Raw genomic sequence first — 15,808 nt, forward strand, 5'->3', positions numbered from 1 at the left:
GACAGGGATCCGAATCCTTTAAATGACAGAGATAGCCCACACACCAAGTAGCAATACAAGGAATTTATTGGTGAAATCTTTGAAAATAAATTAAGCTACTGAACATTGCAGAGCAATTCCATTCTTGTGTTGATTTAGGATTGGCTACAGGACCTGTGATCATAATCAATTAAACAGATATGTATGTTGGTCCACTAATCTGGTTTAGCTTTTTGACTGACAGTAAAGTCAACCACGTGTTCCATCGGTTCCATCACCAGAACGGCCATGGCAAGTTATGCAGGAGGCGACTTGCTGTGGTGGTTGGGGTTTGAGAAGAGTAATCAACAACTCCTTCTGTGACTGTTTTGCGTATGAAGGGGAGGGGCTCATTAATGCTGTTTGGGGCGTTTTAGTAGGTGTGGATCATGAATATTGATCAGTTTCTCCCCCAGCGCCAATCCACGGTGAGCGGTGATGTCATGGGAGCGGCCCGTGTTCATCCCAGCTGACTCTAGCCGCGCCGCGCTTGGTTGCTTCCTTGCTGGCAGTTTACAGAAAGGGAGGGAGTGGGTGAAGGTGAACGACAAAAACAACGACAGAGAAAGAGGGAGGGAGAGAGAGAGAGCGCGACTAAGTGGGGAGAGGAAAACAAGGGACATCAACATCTATACTACTCATGTTGTTGGATATTATTTGACGAAGCCTTTTTCCCCCTTATCACCCCCCCCCCCCCAAACATACACTTCTTTTCAACTTTCTCTATTATTGGATTTCTTTGAGTTTTCTTTGAGTTTTGAGACTACACATCCAATGCTGTCCGTTATATTATAGGCATTTCTCCAAAATCCATTTCAATTATCATTTTTCGCGGAATATTTTTGTTCAGGTCAAGAAGAAAATCAACTCCGTGCGATGCCTATTATCCTCAAATAAACGGACATCATCAAAGCAAGGTATTTTTCGCGCAATCTGAGCGCTGTCCAACTTTGTTTATCTCAAAAAATAGAGGCTGGGATAAGAGATTTATTAAAGGGCCCAATTGCATCTGGCAAGATTATTGAATCGAACACTTATTTGACCATGGACATTTCTTTGAGGACATCATTTTCACTTTTGATTTCTTCATGGACATTTGGAAGCGCAATGGTTTATTGTTGATGTCAAGTTATATTTGATATGTCGAATGTCACTATTATTCTCTAGCACGTTCTTAATTCATATTTAGATAAACTATCATTCGCTGTTCGAATGAGGTAAATAACAGTTGGTGTAGCAGTGTGTATCCAGCCGTCCACCTTTTTAATCGTCACGTCACTGTGTTGTGAACCCGCTGACGGCCAGTCAATCGTTTGTGGATTAATCGGATAAATTCCGCGTTCATTCCACGGTGGGAATCAACGGCGTACCAATGTCTAGGCCGCTCACACAGCTCCTACCGCCTGACCTCCCGGCCGGAGCGAGCCCACAGTTCAGTACGGGTAACCTCGCGGGCAGTGTCCCGACCGGCGGACACTTGAACTCCATGGCCAGCCTCAAGACTCTCCTACAACTGCCCATCAAGGCTGACCAGCGAGCGAAAGACTGCTGTGCAATGAAAGGTGAAGTTTGTTTGTGTGTGTGTGTGTGGTGTGGTGGGGGCAGGGAGGGAAGGAAGCGGAAAGTTCATGCATATCAAATGTTAAAATTAATAAATACACACACACACAGGCTGGCCTGCAATCGTTGATTTCATTCTGTTGGCTTGAATTCATGTTTATAAATATAACGTGTATAGGCTTGACAATTCTTGCTTTGACTTGTATCATGCATTACTTATGGAAATAGGTTCATATTAAGACCACACAGCAACAAGACCACACACACACACAGCGTTGAACATTAGTGCTTTTATCCTTCAACAAATAGATTCAATAACGTCATAGCTCATGATATTGATGTACACTGAGCATACAAAACATTAGGAACACCTTCCTAATATTCAGTTGTACCCCCTTTTGCCCTCAGAACAGTCTCAATTCGTCAGGGCATGGACTCTACAAGGTGTCAAGTGTTCCACAGGGATGCTGGCCCATGTTGACTCAAATGCTTCCTACAGTTGTGTCATGTTGGCTGGATGTCCTTTGGGTTGTGGACCATTCTTTATACACACAGGAAACTGTTGAGCGTGAACAACCCAGCAGCGTTGCAGTTCTTGACCCACTCAAACCGGTGTACCTGGCACCTACTACCATACCCCGTTCAAAGGCAATTACATTTGTCTTGCCCAATCACCTGCTGTATGGCACACACACACACAATCTCAAAACTGAAACATTATTATTTTTTAAACCTGACTCCTCCCCTTAATCTACACTGATTGAAGTGACGTCAATAAGGGATTATCACTTTCACCTGGATTCACCTGGTCAGTCTATGTCAGGGAAAGAGCAGGTGTCTTTAATGTTTTGTACATTCAGTGTATAAAGATGTCTAACACCAGTTCTCAATCCAACAAACATTGATTTTCACACTAGAGCCATTTTAAGTAGTCAAATGTTAACTAAGCGCTGCTGTTGTTAAATGTAAAATACACATTTGAGATTTCCGCCTAAATAGACATACCCAAAAGTATTATTTATCACAAGTGCCATAAGCAATACCTAGTAATTCTTATACTGCCAGAAAGATTAAAGTCTCCCTTTTCTGGTAATTCTTTTTTATAAATTGCTGAGGTGTAGTTACTTTTGAGGACACAAACTCAAATTTGCAGTACATTTATGATGGAAATATAAAAAATCATGTATAATTTTTTTACAATTCACGGGTTGCATGTTTCGTGACGATATTGTTTTGAACGTTCGCTTTGTACTGGTGCCCAATTGAGCATTCTACTCAGTGCATCGTCAATGAGCGCTGATGAAGATTGAATCAAAAGTGCATTACATTGGCTTGCAAATACAATGCCATTCAAAGGGAGGCAATTCATTTCTAGGAAAACCTTTTGTCATTTTGATGTCGCCAGATTGACTTTAGAGGCAGTACAACGTTAGCTAAAATTGAGGGGAGGTCACCTGATTTGAGCTACCTAACGTTAGATTTGCTAGCTATTTTTTGGGGATGAACTTTGCTAGCTAATGACAACATTGCTATCTGTCTAAAATACAGTTGGCGACATGATAATGCTGGCAAAGTTGTTTCCTACTAAACATTTCACTACCTTACCAATGCCATCGTATTTCCAGGCACTATATTGTAATTGACACTAAACAGTCGTTAGCCTCTGTCCAGAATGACTGGGTTTATCACGATTTTAGGGCCCCACTATTGCGCCGCTGATAGAGGACGGCTTGAGAACATTCCTGACCCTATAATATTCCACCTTTCCTTTAACTGTGAAATAAATATGATCACACTTAGTGACAGTACAAAATTGGCACCATTTCATATAAATGACTACGTACAAGTTTCTGCCCAGCAAAGCAGAGACGCCATTTAAACGCCAGCTAACTCGTTACAAACTTCAAGCTATAAGCACAAAGTTGCTCTTTGAGCAATTGAAAGTGGCCCTGTTTTTAAGTTCTACAAAATTATTTTGTGAGACGCTACTGCTTTTACTGCAATCGCTAAGGCTTTCCCGTTTCGTATGTCGTGTTCATTGGAAGTGGAGCTCTACAAGGCTCACAGCCAGAGGATATTGATCCTTTGTCTGGATAGGCCAGAACATGTGACGTGTCGTTCCCTAATGCAAATGATGGTGTTCGGTTTTCACATACTGCATCTCAGATGAGAGTGGAGAGAAGCATGCGGAGCGGGACAACCAGAGCTTTCATGGAGTGCACAGCCATTGATGTTACGCCGTTCACAGAGTGCTCTGTCCACAACAATGACGGGCGGAACCGGTCCAGAACCACGCAAAACCGTTTCAGTTGAATGGATGTCACAACCTCAGTCAGCTTGTCTGGCTAACATCCTCCCCCTGGTGGCTATATAGTTGAACAACGTCCTTCGACCATTTACATGGATGGTCTTTGTGTGAGAGATGATGCTGATCAAGACTGACAGCTCCTCCGATGGAGTCCGAGCACAAAAGGCCTACCAGCATCAAGTTCACCATCAGAACATGCATAGTCGTGGTGCATCACTACTGTTAAGGGATGGAGAAGGGTCTTATTACATGAGATGGAGTCTTGAGTCTTTTTTGCATCCGAGAGAGTTAGTTCCCTTTGGCTTCAATGCATGATACATATGCCTTAAAACAAAAACAAAAACTCATATTCCTCTCCCTGGCATGCATTGTTCTTCGCCCTCGTATACACCCACACGCATCTCTCCTCTCTCTCCCTCGTCTATTCTCCTCGCCATCCTCTAGCACGTTTACCATATCTCCTCATTCACTCCTCTTGCACTTCTCACATCTCCCTCACTCCCCCTTCACGTCTGTCTCTTCTCATCCATATTTTTTTTCTTTGCATTCCACATCTCTCTCTCTGTTCTCTCTCCTCTCCCATTATCACCCCTCCTCCAAGTTGCACTCCCTCTTATTTCTCTCCTCACCCTTCATTATCATCTGCTGTATCTCCTCTCATCCCCCAATATCGCCCTATCAGCCATCTCTCCTCCTATTTGAATCTCTTTAATCTCCACTCCTCTTCCCTTTCCTCTCCCTTATCAACCCATCTCCTTTTATATTCATTCCCTCTGTCTCCATTCCCTGTCATTACTCCTCTGTTCCTTCTCCCCCTCTCTGATTTGACGTTGCTTTCCCTTCCCTTTCCTCTCCCTTATCAACCCATCTCCTTTTATATTCATTCCCTCTGTCTCCATTCCCTGTCATTACTCCTCTGTTCCTTCTCCCCCTCTCTGATTTGACGTTGCTTTCCCTTCCCTTTCTCCCCTCTCATTTCTCCTGTCTTTTCTATCCTCTCTCTTGTCAGTCTTTCTTATTTTGCATTCCCTTTTTTTTCTCCACTTCCTCTCTCTCTTGCATCCTACATGTCCCTCTCCATGTGTGTGTGGTGTGTGTGCGGACAATAATGTGCTGTGCTGTCCAGAGCCACCAGTACAGTCCCGGGTGTGATCGTCAGGCCTGTCACCCCTTTCCCCGACCGCTTCTACCTTGTCTCTGTGAAATCCTCTACCTAGCTCTCAGCGGGGTCACACTGATGGTCATCCTCCATTTTTGTGCCCCCTCTCCTTGCTCATTAATCTGATTGCTCTCGCCTCCCCTTATTACCCCCTCCAACTCAAGGGGTTGAGGGCTGAGACGCCAGACGATGCCACTTCTGCTAATAGTTTTAGTATAGCATCTCATTCTTTCTTCATAATGTTAGCCTACCATCTCACTCTTGCCTCATTATGGTAGCATATCATCTCACTCTTCCTTCATTATGTTAGCGTAGCATCTCACTGTTTCCTCATCATGTTAGCTTAGCATCTCACTTCTTCATGATGTCAGAGTAGCATTTCAGTCCACCTTCATGATATCTGCATAGCATCTCACTCCCTTCCACACATTATTCAGCCAGCCTGTGTGTGAATAGGAAGACTGCTGCCACTGTTGCTGATGCATCCATGTAATGGCGTTTGGTTGCCTGCAAAACTGATAAGGGCACGAGGCTCGCAGGCAGATTATGTGATGATAAGAGACATCAGTGATGAACACTGAAGAGGCTGGATTGTTGCACTCAATGGCCCTTCTCTCGCTCTCTCTCTCTCTCGCTATCTCTTCTTCTCATTGTTCTCTCTCTTTTATTCCCTCTTTTTCTCTCTTTCTTTCATGCTCGCTCTCTCCATCTCTCTTCTCTCCATCTTTTTTAAAAAATTTCCTCCCAATCTCCCGCTAACAGACAAAGACAAGCCCCAGGACTCGGACACCATGGGTGGGGGCCCAGGTGGTCGGCCTTCCCAGTCGGCTTTCCTGGGGCCCCATCTGTGGGAGCGCACGCTACCCTGCAGCGACGGGGGCCTCTTCCAGCTGCAGTACATGGACCTGGAAGAGTTCCTGACTGAGAACGGCATGGCCATGCACAGCAAAGGTGGCAATGGCTCCAGCGCCAGCGCCCAGGTGCCCTCGCAGAGCTCCCTGCAGTCGGCCGTGCCCAACCAGAGCTCCCAGTGCCCGCCGTCCTCCCCTCCGCTATGTTCTTCTTCATCATCCTCCATGTCCTCCTCATCTTCCTCCTCCTCGCTGCTGGGCCTGGACAACGGGCCGCCACCACCAAACGGACTGCCAGGCATGATGGGAGGGCCCGAGTGCCTACGTGGTTAGTAGGGTGTGTGGTTAAAGAGGGGAGGTTGTGGGGAGGGGGTATGTGTGTGTTTGATTGTCTCCATGCGAGTGTGTTTTGTTTCTTTTTGACCACATGTTTGCATGTTTTGCGTTGGTGTGTCAAATCAAATCACATTTTATTTTGTCACATACACGTGTTTAGCAGATGTTTTTGCGGGTGTAGCGAAATGCTTGTGTTTCTAGCTCCAGCAGTGCAGTAATATCTAATAAGTAATATCTAACAATTTCACAACAATAAACGCACACACAAAACTGAGCAAATCTTGTGTGTGGAAGATCGACAATGTTGCAAGATGACTGGAACCGTCATTGCGGTAGTTGCACCCTCCTCAACATGACCTAGGTCGGCATTGGTTGGTGGGGGAAAACACAGCAGTTTGTGGAGCTCAAAGGCAAAAGCAAGTATGTAGGAGAGCCAGTGGAACGGCTTTGTGTTTCATTTGTCTAGTGTGAAATTGGTGGCATGATGCTGGCGGAAGATGTTATATTAGCAGAAGCTATATAAAAAGACAGGGTATCGTCTCAAGCTAGTCCAATAGACTTTTCACTGCCCTTTCATTTTGACACTCTAGCGCCTTCTGGTGGCATTTTCTAAACGACGCATAATATTGTATACTACCTTCATAAAGTACATTTAGTTTTCAAAACTACAAGCACATGCTACAATTAACCATCAAGGTGTACCCTTTCCATGCATACTACATGTTTGCACTTTGACCTATATTGCAGACTCCATGGGTTGCGGGGGCAGATTCTTATGACATTGCCAGCAGTAAGATTTTAGTTCGATTTTCCAAAAAGACAAGGACTGTAGCCCTCAAATAGTTATGCTACTTTCTATGTTCTGACAAAACATTCTTGCCCGATCTTGGTACTGGGTCCACAACAACCGCTCAGAGTTTACAAGTACAGATCTGCTGAATCAGTGTAACACAAACACACTACATTTATAAAGAGAACCTACACGGATTAGTTACAGAACAGGAAAGACCATCAGAGTTACACCGTAGCTTAGAGAAATAAACAAATGCATCAATCGTAGAAATGGTGAGGTTAACGTAAGAACTCCCCTCTTTTACCACATTGATTCATTTGAATGAAATGTGGAGATGAAAGGGTTATTTAAGGAAGACTCTGCAGTACAGTCAACAGAGAGAGAGAGCGCAAGAGAGCTGTCATTTTTCTCTCCCTCACTCTCTCCCCTCCCTCTCTCACACGCTTGGGCCATGTGCAGGCATCACGTCACGTGCCGATGCAGAGAGCAATGGAGTGAGAGACTGGAAGGGTGGGGCGTATGAAGAGGGAGGGGTTGGAGGGAGGCATAGAGGGGGAGTAAAGCAGAGAGAGAGAGAGCGATAGATAGCATTGCATAAGACTAGCCTAGCATAAAGAAGCAGAGTATTTACATTGCAGAGATAACGCCACCATGTCGCCATACCAGTGTCTTTACACACTGAGCAACATTGTGACATAACATTTCAGAATTTCATGTTGTTGACAAGGACTGAGGGAAAGACTGCTGTGAAATGAAAGGTGAGGTGTATTGTTTGTGTGTGATGGGGGGGGGGGGGGGGGGTAGTTTGTCCTATGGATACTTAGGAAGGAAGAATTCTGTGTATATTTTAAATATAAGGTAGAGGGAGGTGGTGGTATGTTGGGTGGGGTAGGGGTTGGAGGGATATTGCAGGGAACTGTCTTTGTGGTGGCTATGGAGCAAGGGGACTGGGGAATGGATTTGATGTAACACACTTCCTACATTCCATTTCAGCATTGCATTTCCTCAAGTGTTTTTGAAAGACAGAGCACAATCAAACAATTGTTGCCAACAAGACTGATTTCCCCAGAGAATGCAATAATCAATAACACCAAGACCAATATTTAATTGAAATGTCAAATGAAATGGCTATGTCATAGCTAATTAATGGATGTATAGGGAATGTATTGGTTGACTTCCAGAGCAGCTGGTCTTGATTAGGCCATAACCTTGACAAAAAGCAGCTGTGGCCATAGCTATAGCTCATATTACACCTCAGGGAAATAAAACAATGTAGTGAAGGCCTAATAAATTGCTGTCTAATTTCACTGGTTAAAGTAGTGTGAAAAAATACTAATAAATAATAGTGTGTTTTGGATTATGAACGCTTTAAAATCCTGCTGAGAAGTGTTACCTGGAAAATGAACATGTGTTGCTATCAAATGTATATTAAAGGAGTAGTTCAATATTTTACTTGATGTAAGATGGTTCCTCACCCTGAAAGTAGTCTATGGGCCAGGAGAAACTGTAATCAGGTTTCTTTAAACAGCCACTTACAAACTTCAGCTAACTTTAGACAACACAAGCTAACAATCAATGGAAGTAATGGGAGCATGTGTGTGTTTTTTAAATTATTTTTTATTATGGCAAAATCCCCTTTAAGCAACAGCAAACTAAATATGGAGTGGATTTTAAAATGATTTCAGGGGATTTGGACATTAGTTTTTGTAAACATGCCCCCCCCATCACTTCCAGTCACTCTTAGTTTGTGGACTAAGGATAGTTGAAGGGTTTAGTGGCTGTTCTAAAGAAAACCAAACCTTGGATTACATGGACTACTTTCAGGTAAAATATTGAACTACTCCTTTAAAGATAACACATATTTTACTAACTGAGGGAAATATAGTATGACATTGATCAAAGGTTAAAGAGGGGAGAGCGAGAGCAATGGCCATACGCAAGCTCATTGCTGTGTGTAGAAGGTTGTTTACACAGCAGCACTGTTCTTGGATCAGTTTCAACTTTTTTTGCCCAAAATGGTTGTTATTAGGATTGGGCTTTGGTGTCGTCTTATCCTGGATCAGCCAGCTCAACCACATGACTGACTGATTGATGTAGCCTATGCTTCCACCTGGTGGACGATCTGTATCACTGCAGCCACCATGCAGCAGCCAGTTTATAAACGAGTGATGTTGCCATATACACAGAAATAACAAATCCCCTTTACCTTGTTCTCGGCATGCTGGAGGCTTTGACCCTTCACCCTCGCTACGGTGTGAAGCATGTGACCAACCAAAAGTTTAGCTTTTGTTGGCCTCTCTCATTATAGGTGGCCAGGTCATGTCTCCAGACCTCTCGCCCTCCTCCACCACCTCCTCCTCCTGCCTCCCCGGGCCGCCAGGAGGCTCACTGGTCGCCAACGGCACCGCTGACGTCATGGTGAACTTTGACCCGGACCCGGCGGACGTGGCGCTGTCCAGCGTGCCGGGCCAGGAGGCCTTCGACCCCCGGAGGCACCGCTTCTCAGACGAGGAGCTCAAGCCACAGCCCATGATCAAGAAAGCCCGCAAGATGCTGGTCCCAGATGAGCAGAAGGTACTACATTTCTTGCGATTCTTGGCTTTAAACGTAGTTTTCCCCTAAGAAGCTTCAAGGTAAAGTTAGCAATATGATGTCGTCATACGTAGCGGGGGCAACTTCCTGCTTACTCAAGTGAATGACAATGGGGGGCATGCCTCAAGGAAGGGCACACATTGGGGAGGGGCAAAAGTGGAACGTTTGAATTGGCGTGTAGATATGCACGCAATAAATAACGAGGTAAGAAACTCATATTGCTATCTGTGGAGTAGCTAATTGTGACGGCATTGTTATTAAGGAACACACTTTAATAACAATACTGAAGTGGGAAGTTTACATACACTTAGGTTGGAGTCATTCAAACTCGTTTTTCAACCCCTCCACACATTTCTTGTGAACAAACTATAGTCGGTTAGGACCTCTATTTTGTGCGTGACACAAGTCATTTGTCTAACAATTGTTTACAGGCAGATTATTTCACTTATAATTCACCGTATCGCAATTCCAGTGGGTCAGAAGTTTAAGTACACTAAGTTGACTGTGCCTTTAAACAGCTTGGAAAATTCCAGAAAATTATGTCATGGCTTTAGAAACTTCTGATAGGCTAATTGACATCATTTGAGTCAATTGGATGTGTACCTGTGGATGTATTTCAATGCCTACCTTCAAACTCAGTGCCTCTTTGCTTGACACCATGAGAAAATCTAATAAATAAATCAGCCAAGACATCAGAAAATAAATGGTTAATCATTGGGAGCAATTTCCAAACGCCGGAAGGTACCACGTTCATCTGTACAAACAATAGTATGCAAGTATAAACACCATGGGAGCACACAGCCGTCATACCGCTCAGGAAGGAGAGGCGTTCTGTCTCCTAGAGATGAATGTACTTTTGTGTGAAAAGTGCAAATCAATCCCAGAACAACAGCAAAGGACCTTGTGAAGATGCTGGAGGAAACGGGTACAAAAGTATCTATGATCCCAAGCATACTTCCGAAGCTATGGCTTAAGTACAACAGAGTCAAGGTATTGGAGTGGCCATCACAAAGCCCTGACCTCAATACTATAGAAAATATGTGGGCAGAACTGAAAAAGTGTGTGCGAGCAAGGAGGCCTACAAACCTGACTCAGTTACACCAGCTCTGTCAGGAGGAATGGGCCAAAATTCACCCAACTTATTCTGGGAAGCTTGTGGAAGGCTACCTGAAACGTTTGACCCAAGTTAAACAACTTAAAGGCAATGCTACCAAATACTAATCGAGTGCATGTAAACTTCTGACCCACTGGGAATGTGATGAAAGAAATAAAAGCTGAAATAAATCATTCTCTCAACTGTTATACTGAATTTAAAGGCATTTGGCTAAGGTGTATGTAAACTTCAGACTTCAACTGTACATGCTTCAAGTGTGCAACTACAATGCTCAGCTTTGACACCTCCCCCTTCCCATCACAAAACTGACCCTTCTTGCCTCTCTCCCCCCCCCCCCCCCACAACACGCCACTACTTTGCCGTGACTCCCGCAGGACGACAAGTACTGGAGCCGGCGCTACAAGAACAACGAGGCGGCCAAGCGCTCACGTGACGCCCGGCGCCTCAAGGAGAACCAGATCACGGTGCGCGCCGCCTTCCTGGAGCGAGAGAACGCTGCTCTCAGACAGGAAATGGCCGACATGCACAAGGAGCTGGGCCGCTGCCGCAACATCCTCAACAAGTTCGAGAGCCGACACGGAGACTTGTGAGGAAGAAGAAGATGAGGGGAAGGGCGGAGGAGGGAGAGGGTTAGAAGGCAGCCACAACATTGCCAGCACTTTAGTTGAGGGGGTGCGCGTACGGCCTACGTAGACGTGACGTAAGCATTGTATGACACCTGGCGTAAGCATCCGTGTTGTGAGTAACCCGGAGTGTTGTAGTGAGTGCAGCCTTCATCTTGTGTATCTGTGCTATGCTGGTTTCACTTCCCGTGTCTCTTTGACAGGTTGCGTCGTGATGTCATTCAGTGTTTATCAGGTGCGTTGCAGTGTTTTTTTTCCTTCGGGGTAATGCTCAGGCCATACGCGCATGTGTTCAAATCATACAGATCACAGACAACTAATGTTTTTAAGCTAAAGGCAAGGAGACAAGCCAGGGGAGGACAGATGTGTACTTTTTTTCTATGACTAAACATGTGTATCTTAACTGTACTGAGCAGGGAGGGAGGCATGGGCCAACTAGAAAACAGAGGATGAGCTATAATCTAGAGGAGGATGAGGAGAGGCAGAAGAGAGGAAAGCAAAGAGATTTCAACATAGGAAAACTGTATATTTTTATATTTGCAAAGACCGCTCAGAGGAGATTTTGGAAATAATCTTTTGTATATTTTATATATGGGTGAGTTTAGTAGAGAGATGGGGGGTCTATATGAAGATGTTTTAACAACCGGGTAGATTGATAAATTATATATTTTGAATTTAGAAGCAGTTCACAACCATCCCGGTTGAGGGACATTGATCCTGAAGAGGTTTTTAAGATTGACCCTTCTGAGGTCGTAATAGAGAATGTATAATGGTTGTATCCAGGGATAACATGGCGGCGAGAGAGGAGATGCATCTTAGTAAATGATTGTGGACATGAACAGGTCGAAGGTTAAATAAACATTGTATAGTTTAAATAGTGTTCTTGTGGGTTTGTTCAAGCACTTAAAGGAAGTTTTTAATTCATTCATTCTTTTCACTCCCAGCACCACCTCGACATCAACATATGTGAAAATGGCGTGTTTCTATGTTTTGTAGTAAAATAAATAGTGGAAGGTAAGTGTTTCCAATTAGATCATAAACCAGTTAGTAGGAAATTAGCAATGCCTGCTCATAATTGGTTCAAAATCACACGATGCACACCTGAAGATGTCATTGGAGGAGACACTTCTCTTAGAAACACGCAATTTTCACATATGTTGATGTTGGGGTGGTGCCGGAGAGGATGAATATGAAAAGTGGCGGAGTTGTTATCTTCTCTTTGATTCCTTTCTTGAATTAAATCTATTTAATTGTGTGTCTGGCAGTGAGAGAGAGAGAGAGAGATAATGTATTGAAACGCTACACTCAGTGATCCATCATGAGAACAGCTGCATACGCACTGATGTTTGTGAATAAATATTGGTCAAATGTGTTGCCAGGTATTCATGTCGATGGGTGAATATGTTTGGCTCCGGCGCAAACACAGACAGACACACACCACAAACAAACATGACTAGACAAACGGTGCAATAACCTGGACCAGTGACTAGGTATGCATTTTCACATTACACACACACATGCACGCCTGCAAGTACGTGCGCGCACACACACACTCTTATTTCAAATCAAGTATAAAACCCTTCTTTACATCAGCTGATGTCTCGAAGTGCTGTACAGAAACCCAGCTTAAAACCCCCAAAAGCAAGCAATGTAGGTGTAGAAGTACGGTGGCTAGGAGAAACTCCCTAGAAAGGCCAGAACCTAGGAAGAAACCTAGAGAGGAACCAGGCTATGAGGGGTGACCAGTCCTCTATTTGATCCTGAAAGCAAGCTGGACCTCAACACAGGGCTGGTGTACGATAGCGCACAACCAGTCAAGGCAAATAACACTTCATCACTTTCCACAGCATATGCTGGGAATTTGTCTCTCTCTCTCTCTCCCTCATCCTTGATCCATTGTGAAGTGTGAAACTGGTTGAGAATGGATTGCCCAGGTTAAGTTGACGGTGTACAGCATGAACCGGAGCATGCTGCCACTTAACACACCCCGAGTTTGATTATAATGATGATTATTACTGTGGACTATATATGGTGCTCAACCTGTTCCTCCATCTGAACATACACAACCCAACACAGTACTGAACTGCCTATAGCCTTTTATTTATTTTGTATTTATTCTTTATTCTGCGTGTCGTATTGTAAGAGTAAGTCCCGTATAGAGTGACACACAAAATAGTATGTCTATACCTCTCCTAAACAACTTAACCCAGTGAGATGATGCTCCCTTATGCACCATAAACAACTTAACCCAGTGAAACAATGCACCATAAACAACTTAACCCAGTCAAACAATGCACCCTTATGCACCATAAACAACTTAACCCAGTGAGACGATGCACCCTTATGCACCATACACATGTACAATAAAATACTACAGCTATTCTCTCACTAGATATGTGTGTGTATATAATATATCCTTGAACATATAATATGATATATCCGTGACTATAGATGTAATAATACACATAGCTTGAATATATAAATGCAGTAAAAGATGATTGGAATCATTGTCAATTTCTCAGGCGTTCTGGGGGACAAAAAAACAACCAACAAACTCTTACGATAAATCTTAATTGATGTGATTCTTACTTTTTTTTTTTTTTTCTCCGGGTCGTCCGGATACATTTTGGCAGTAGAATTATGTAGAGTTCGATGGAAATCTACTGCGTACGACCAACTCACCTTGGGAGGGATGTTCTAGTTCAACCAGTTCTGGATTTGAAGGTCTTTGTTGATTTCAGACATAGCATTCAATGTTATTTTTTTAAATGATTCTTATTATTACAGTTCTGATTGCTAGTATTATCGTTGTTGTTGTTGTTGTTATTATTACTCTTATATTTATTTTCCTTGCTACAACTTTTAAGGGAGAATGCAGTTCTCATTTAATCTCCCTTGTATTTTTCAAAGACCATCTTCACTCTACTTTATTTTCTATGAGCCTGTTCACTATCGGCACCATCCAATGAGACTGTACAAAGCTCCAGGTGCACTGTGGGGACTGTAGGCTTGTCCGTGTGTTTTGTATTTGAACAAAAGCTGAAACAACCACAAACTATGGACTTGAAACCCTGGAAGAATTTGAACTACATCTCCCAGCAGCAGGCTTCTAACACAGTCCATCTTTTGATGGACAAAGAAGCAACTTTTTGATACCTGGAACTAGTTGCAGAAACAAACTTTTGACAGTGATATTTTTCTATGTGTCTGTATATGCATACTGCAACTTTTTGTGGGCATTTGTAGCCCATTCTCACAGTGATGGTATGCTACTAAACGGCATTGCGGGTAATGTGCACAGGATATTTTCCCTTCCCCATGTGGATTACAAACTACTCCCTGTTGTGACTGTTATAAATAAACTACAAGTCACATGAGCACACCACTACCCATTTGCCCCAGTAATGTCTACTTATCCTGCCTATAAGGATGCGGAGGAATGTGATCTGGCTTTTCCCGAAAACACCAATAAAGACTCATCCTTACTCATTGAGAAAGCTTTTGTGGTGTCTTGTATGTTGTCGTGATTTTATATCTTCTCTCTGTGTGAAACTGCAGTGAATCGAAGTCACACAGCATCAGAAAGTACATCAGAGCTCCAATGGGGGGCACTAAGGCCCATTTATCATGGCGCTATTCTCCAGACCATATTAGACATCATAAAATGGCGGCCCGACGCTCCCAGTGCCACCTGTGACCAGTGGGCTGGTTCAGCTGTTCGTCGACATGGATTGCGTCAAGCAGTCCCCCACGTAACTCCATCTGCCATCTGTCCAATCAGTAGCAGCAGCAACAACATACCACCACACAGGTGTTAACTAACATGGGTTCAAATGATAGATCCACACGGACTCCCAGAGCATCTGTTTTTCTGACCACAGTATCCATTTCACCACGGAAGGTTTGCTAGACTTTGCTAGACTTTCGGGGCTCAACCTGATGAAAAGATGATAAACCTCCATCTGATTTCCCAGGTGAAGTAAATATTAGGTTGTACATAACCATTTCGGATGTTTGTAGTTCCTGAAAGACACTAGCGCAGGTTGACTTCACGTGTGACGACAAGGAACCGTCCACAACCACTGGATGCCATTACATTACAATGATGTGATGGCAATGCAGACAATCTCTGAGTAGGAAAACAGTCTAGACTAAGTCATTGATCATCTAGCAGAGCATGTGTCACAGTATCACTATCGCAAGGTAGGAATGCAAACATATGAGGCTATTCGATAGGAGCAAAGCCAAAGGCAGGTTTGTCCCTCAGAGCAGTGATCATTGAGCGGTGATTAAGTGGCGGACACACTGCAACCCTTTCATTACCAAGGCCTCATAGTGTCCTTGACAACACTGCTGAGGGGGGGGGGGGGGGGCAAACGGGTTTCCTTCCATTGAGAGGAGGGAGATGACTGTGAGTGTGTCCCATATGGCACCCTATTCCCTTTTTAGTGCAC

At 43.9% G+C, this 15,808-nt stretch overlaps 1 protein-coding gene across 1 annotated transcript; it reads left to right on the forward strand.

The window, feature by feature from the left end:
- Positions 1-517: 517 nt before the first annotated feature.
- LOC115128342 (hepatic leukemia factor-like) lies at positions 518-12,736 on the forward strand. Its single transcript, XM_029658109.2, has 4 exons — positions 518-1,580; positions 5,808-6,224; positions 9,334-9,599; positions 11,106-12,736. Exons 1-4 carry the CDS (start codon positions 1,391-1,393, stop codon positions 11,319-11,321), a joined length of 1,089 nt encoding a protein of 362 aa, XP_029513969.1. The 5' UTR covers positions 518-1,390; the 3' UTR covers positions 11,322-12,736.
- Positions 12,737-15,808: the final 3,072 nt, after the last annotated feature.

This window comes from Oncorhynchus nerka, linkage group LG4 (genome assembly GCF_034236695.1).
Source record: "Oncorhynchus nerka isolate Pitt River linkage group LG4, Oner_Uvic_2.0, whole genome shotgun sequence".
Lineage (NCBI taxonomy): Eukaryota > Metazoa > Chordata > Actinopteri > Salmoniformes > Salmonidae > Oncorhynchus > Oncorhynchus nerka.

Excerpts from the sequence above, each read along its gene's own strand:
- LOC115128342 (XM_029658109.2), top strand. The coding sequence starts at position 1,391 with ATGTCTAGGCCGCTCACACAGCTCCTACCGCCTGACCTCCCGGCCGGA. Across the intron at positions 1,581-5,807 it reads AGACTGCTGTGCAATGAAAG|ACAAAGACAAGCCCCAGGAC; the intron begins GTGAAGTTTGTT and ends TCCCGCTAACAG. Across the intron at positions 9,600-11,105 it reads TGGTCCCAGATGAGCAGAAG|GACGACAAGTACTGGAGCCG; the intron begins GTACTACATTTC and ends TGACTCCCGCAG.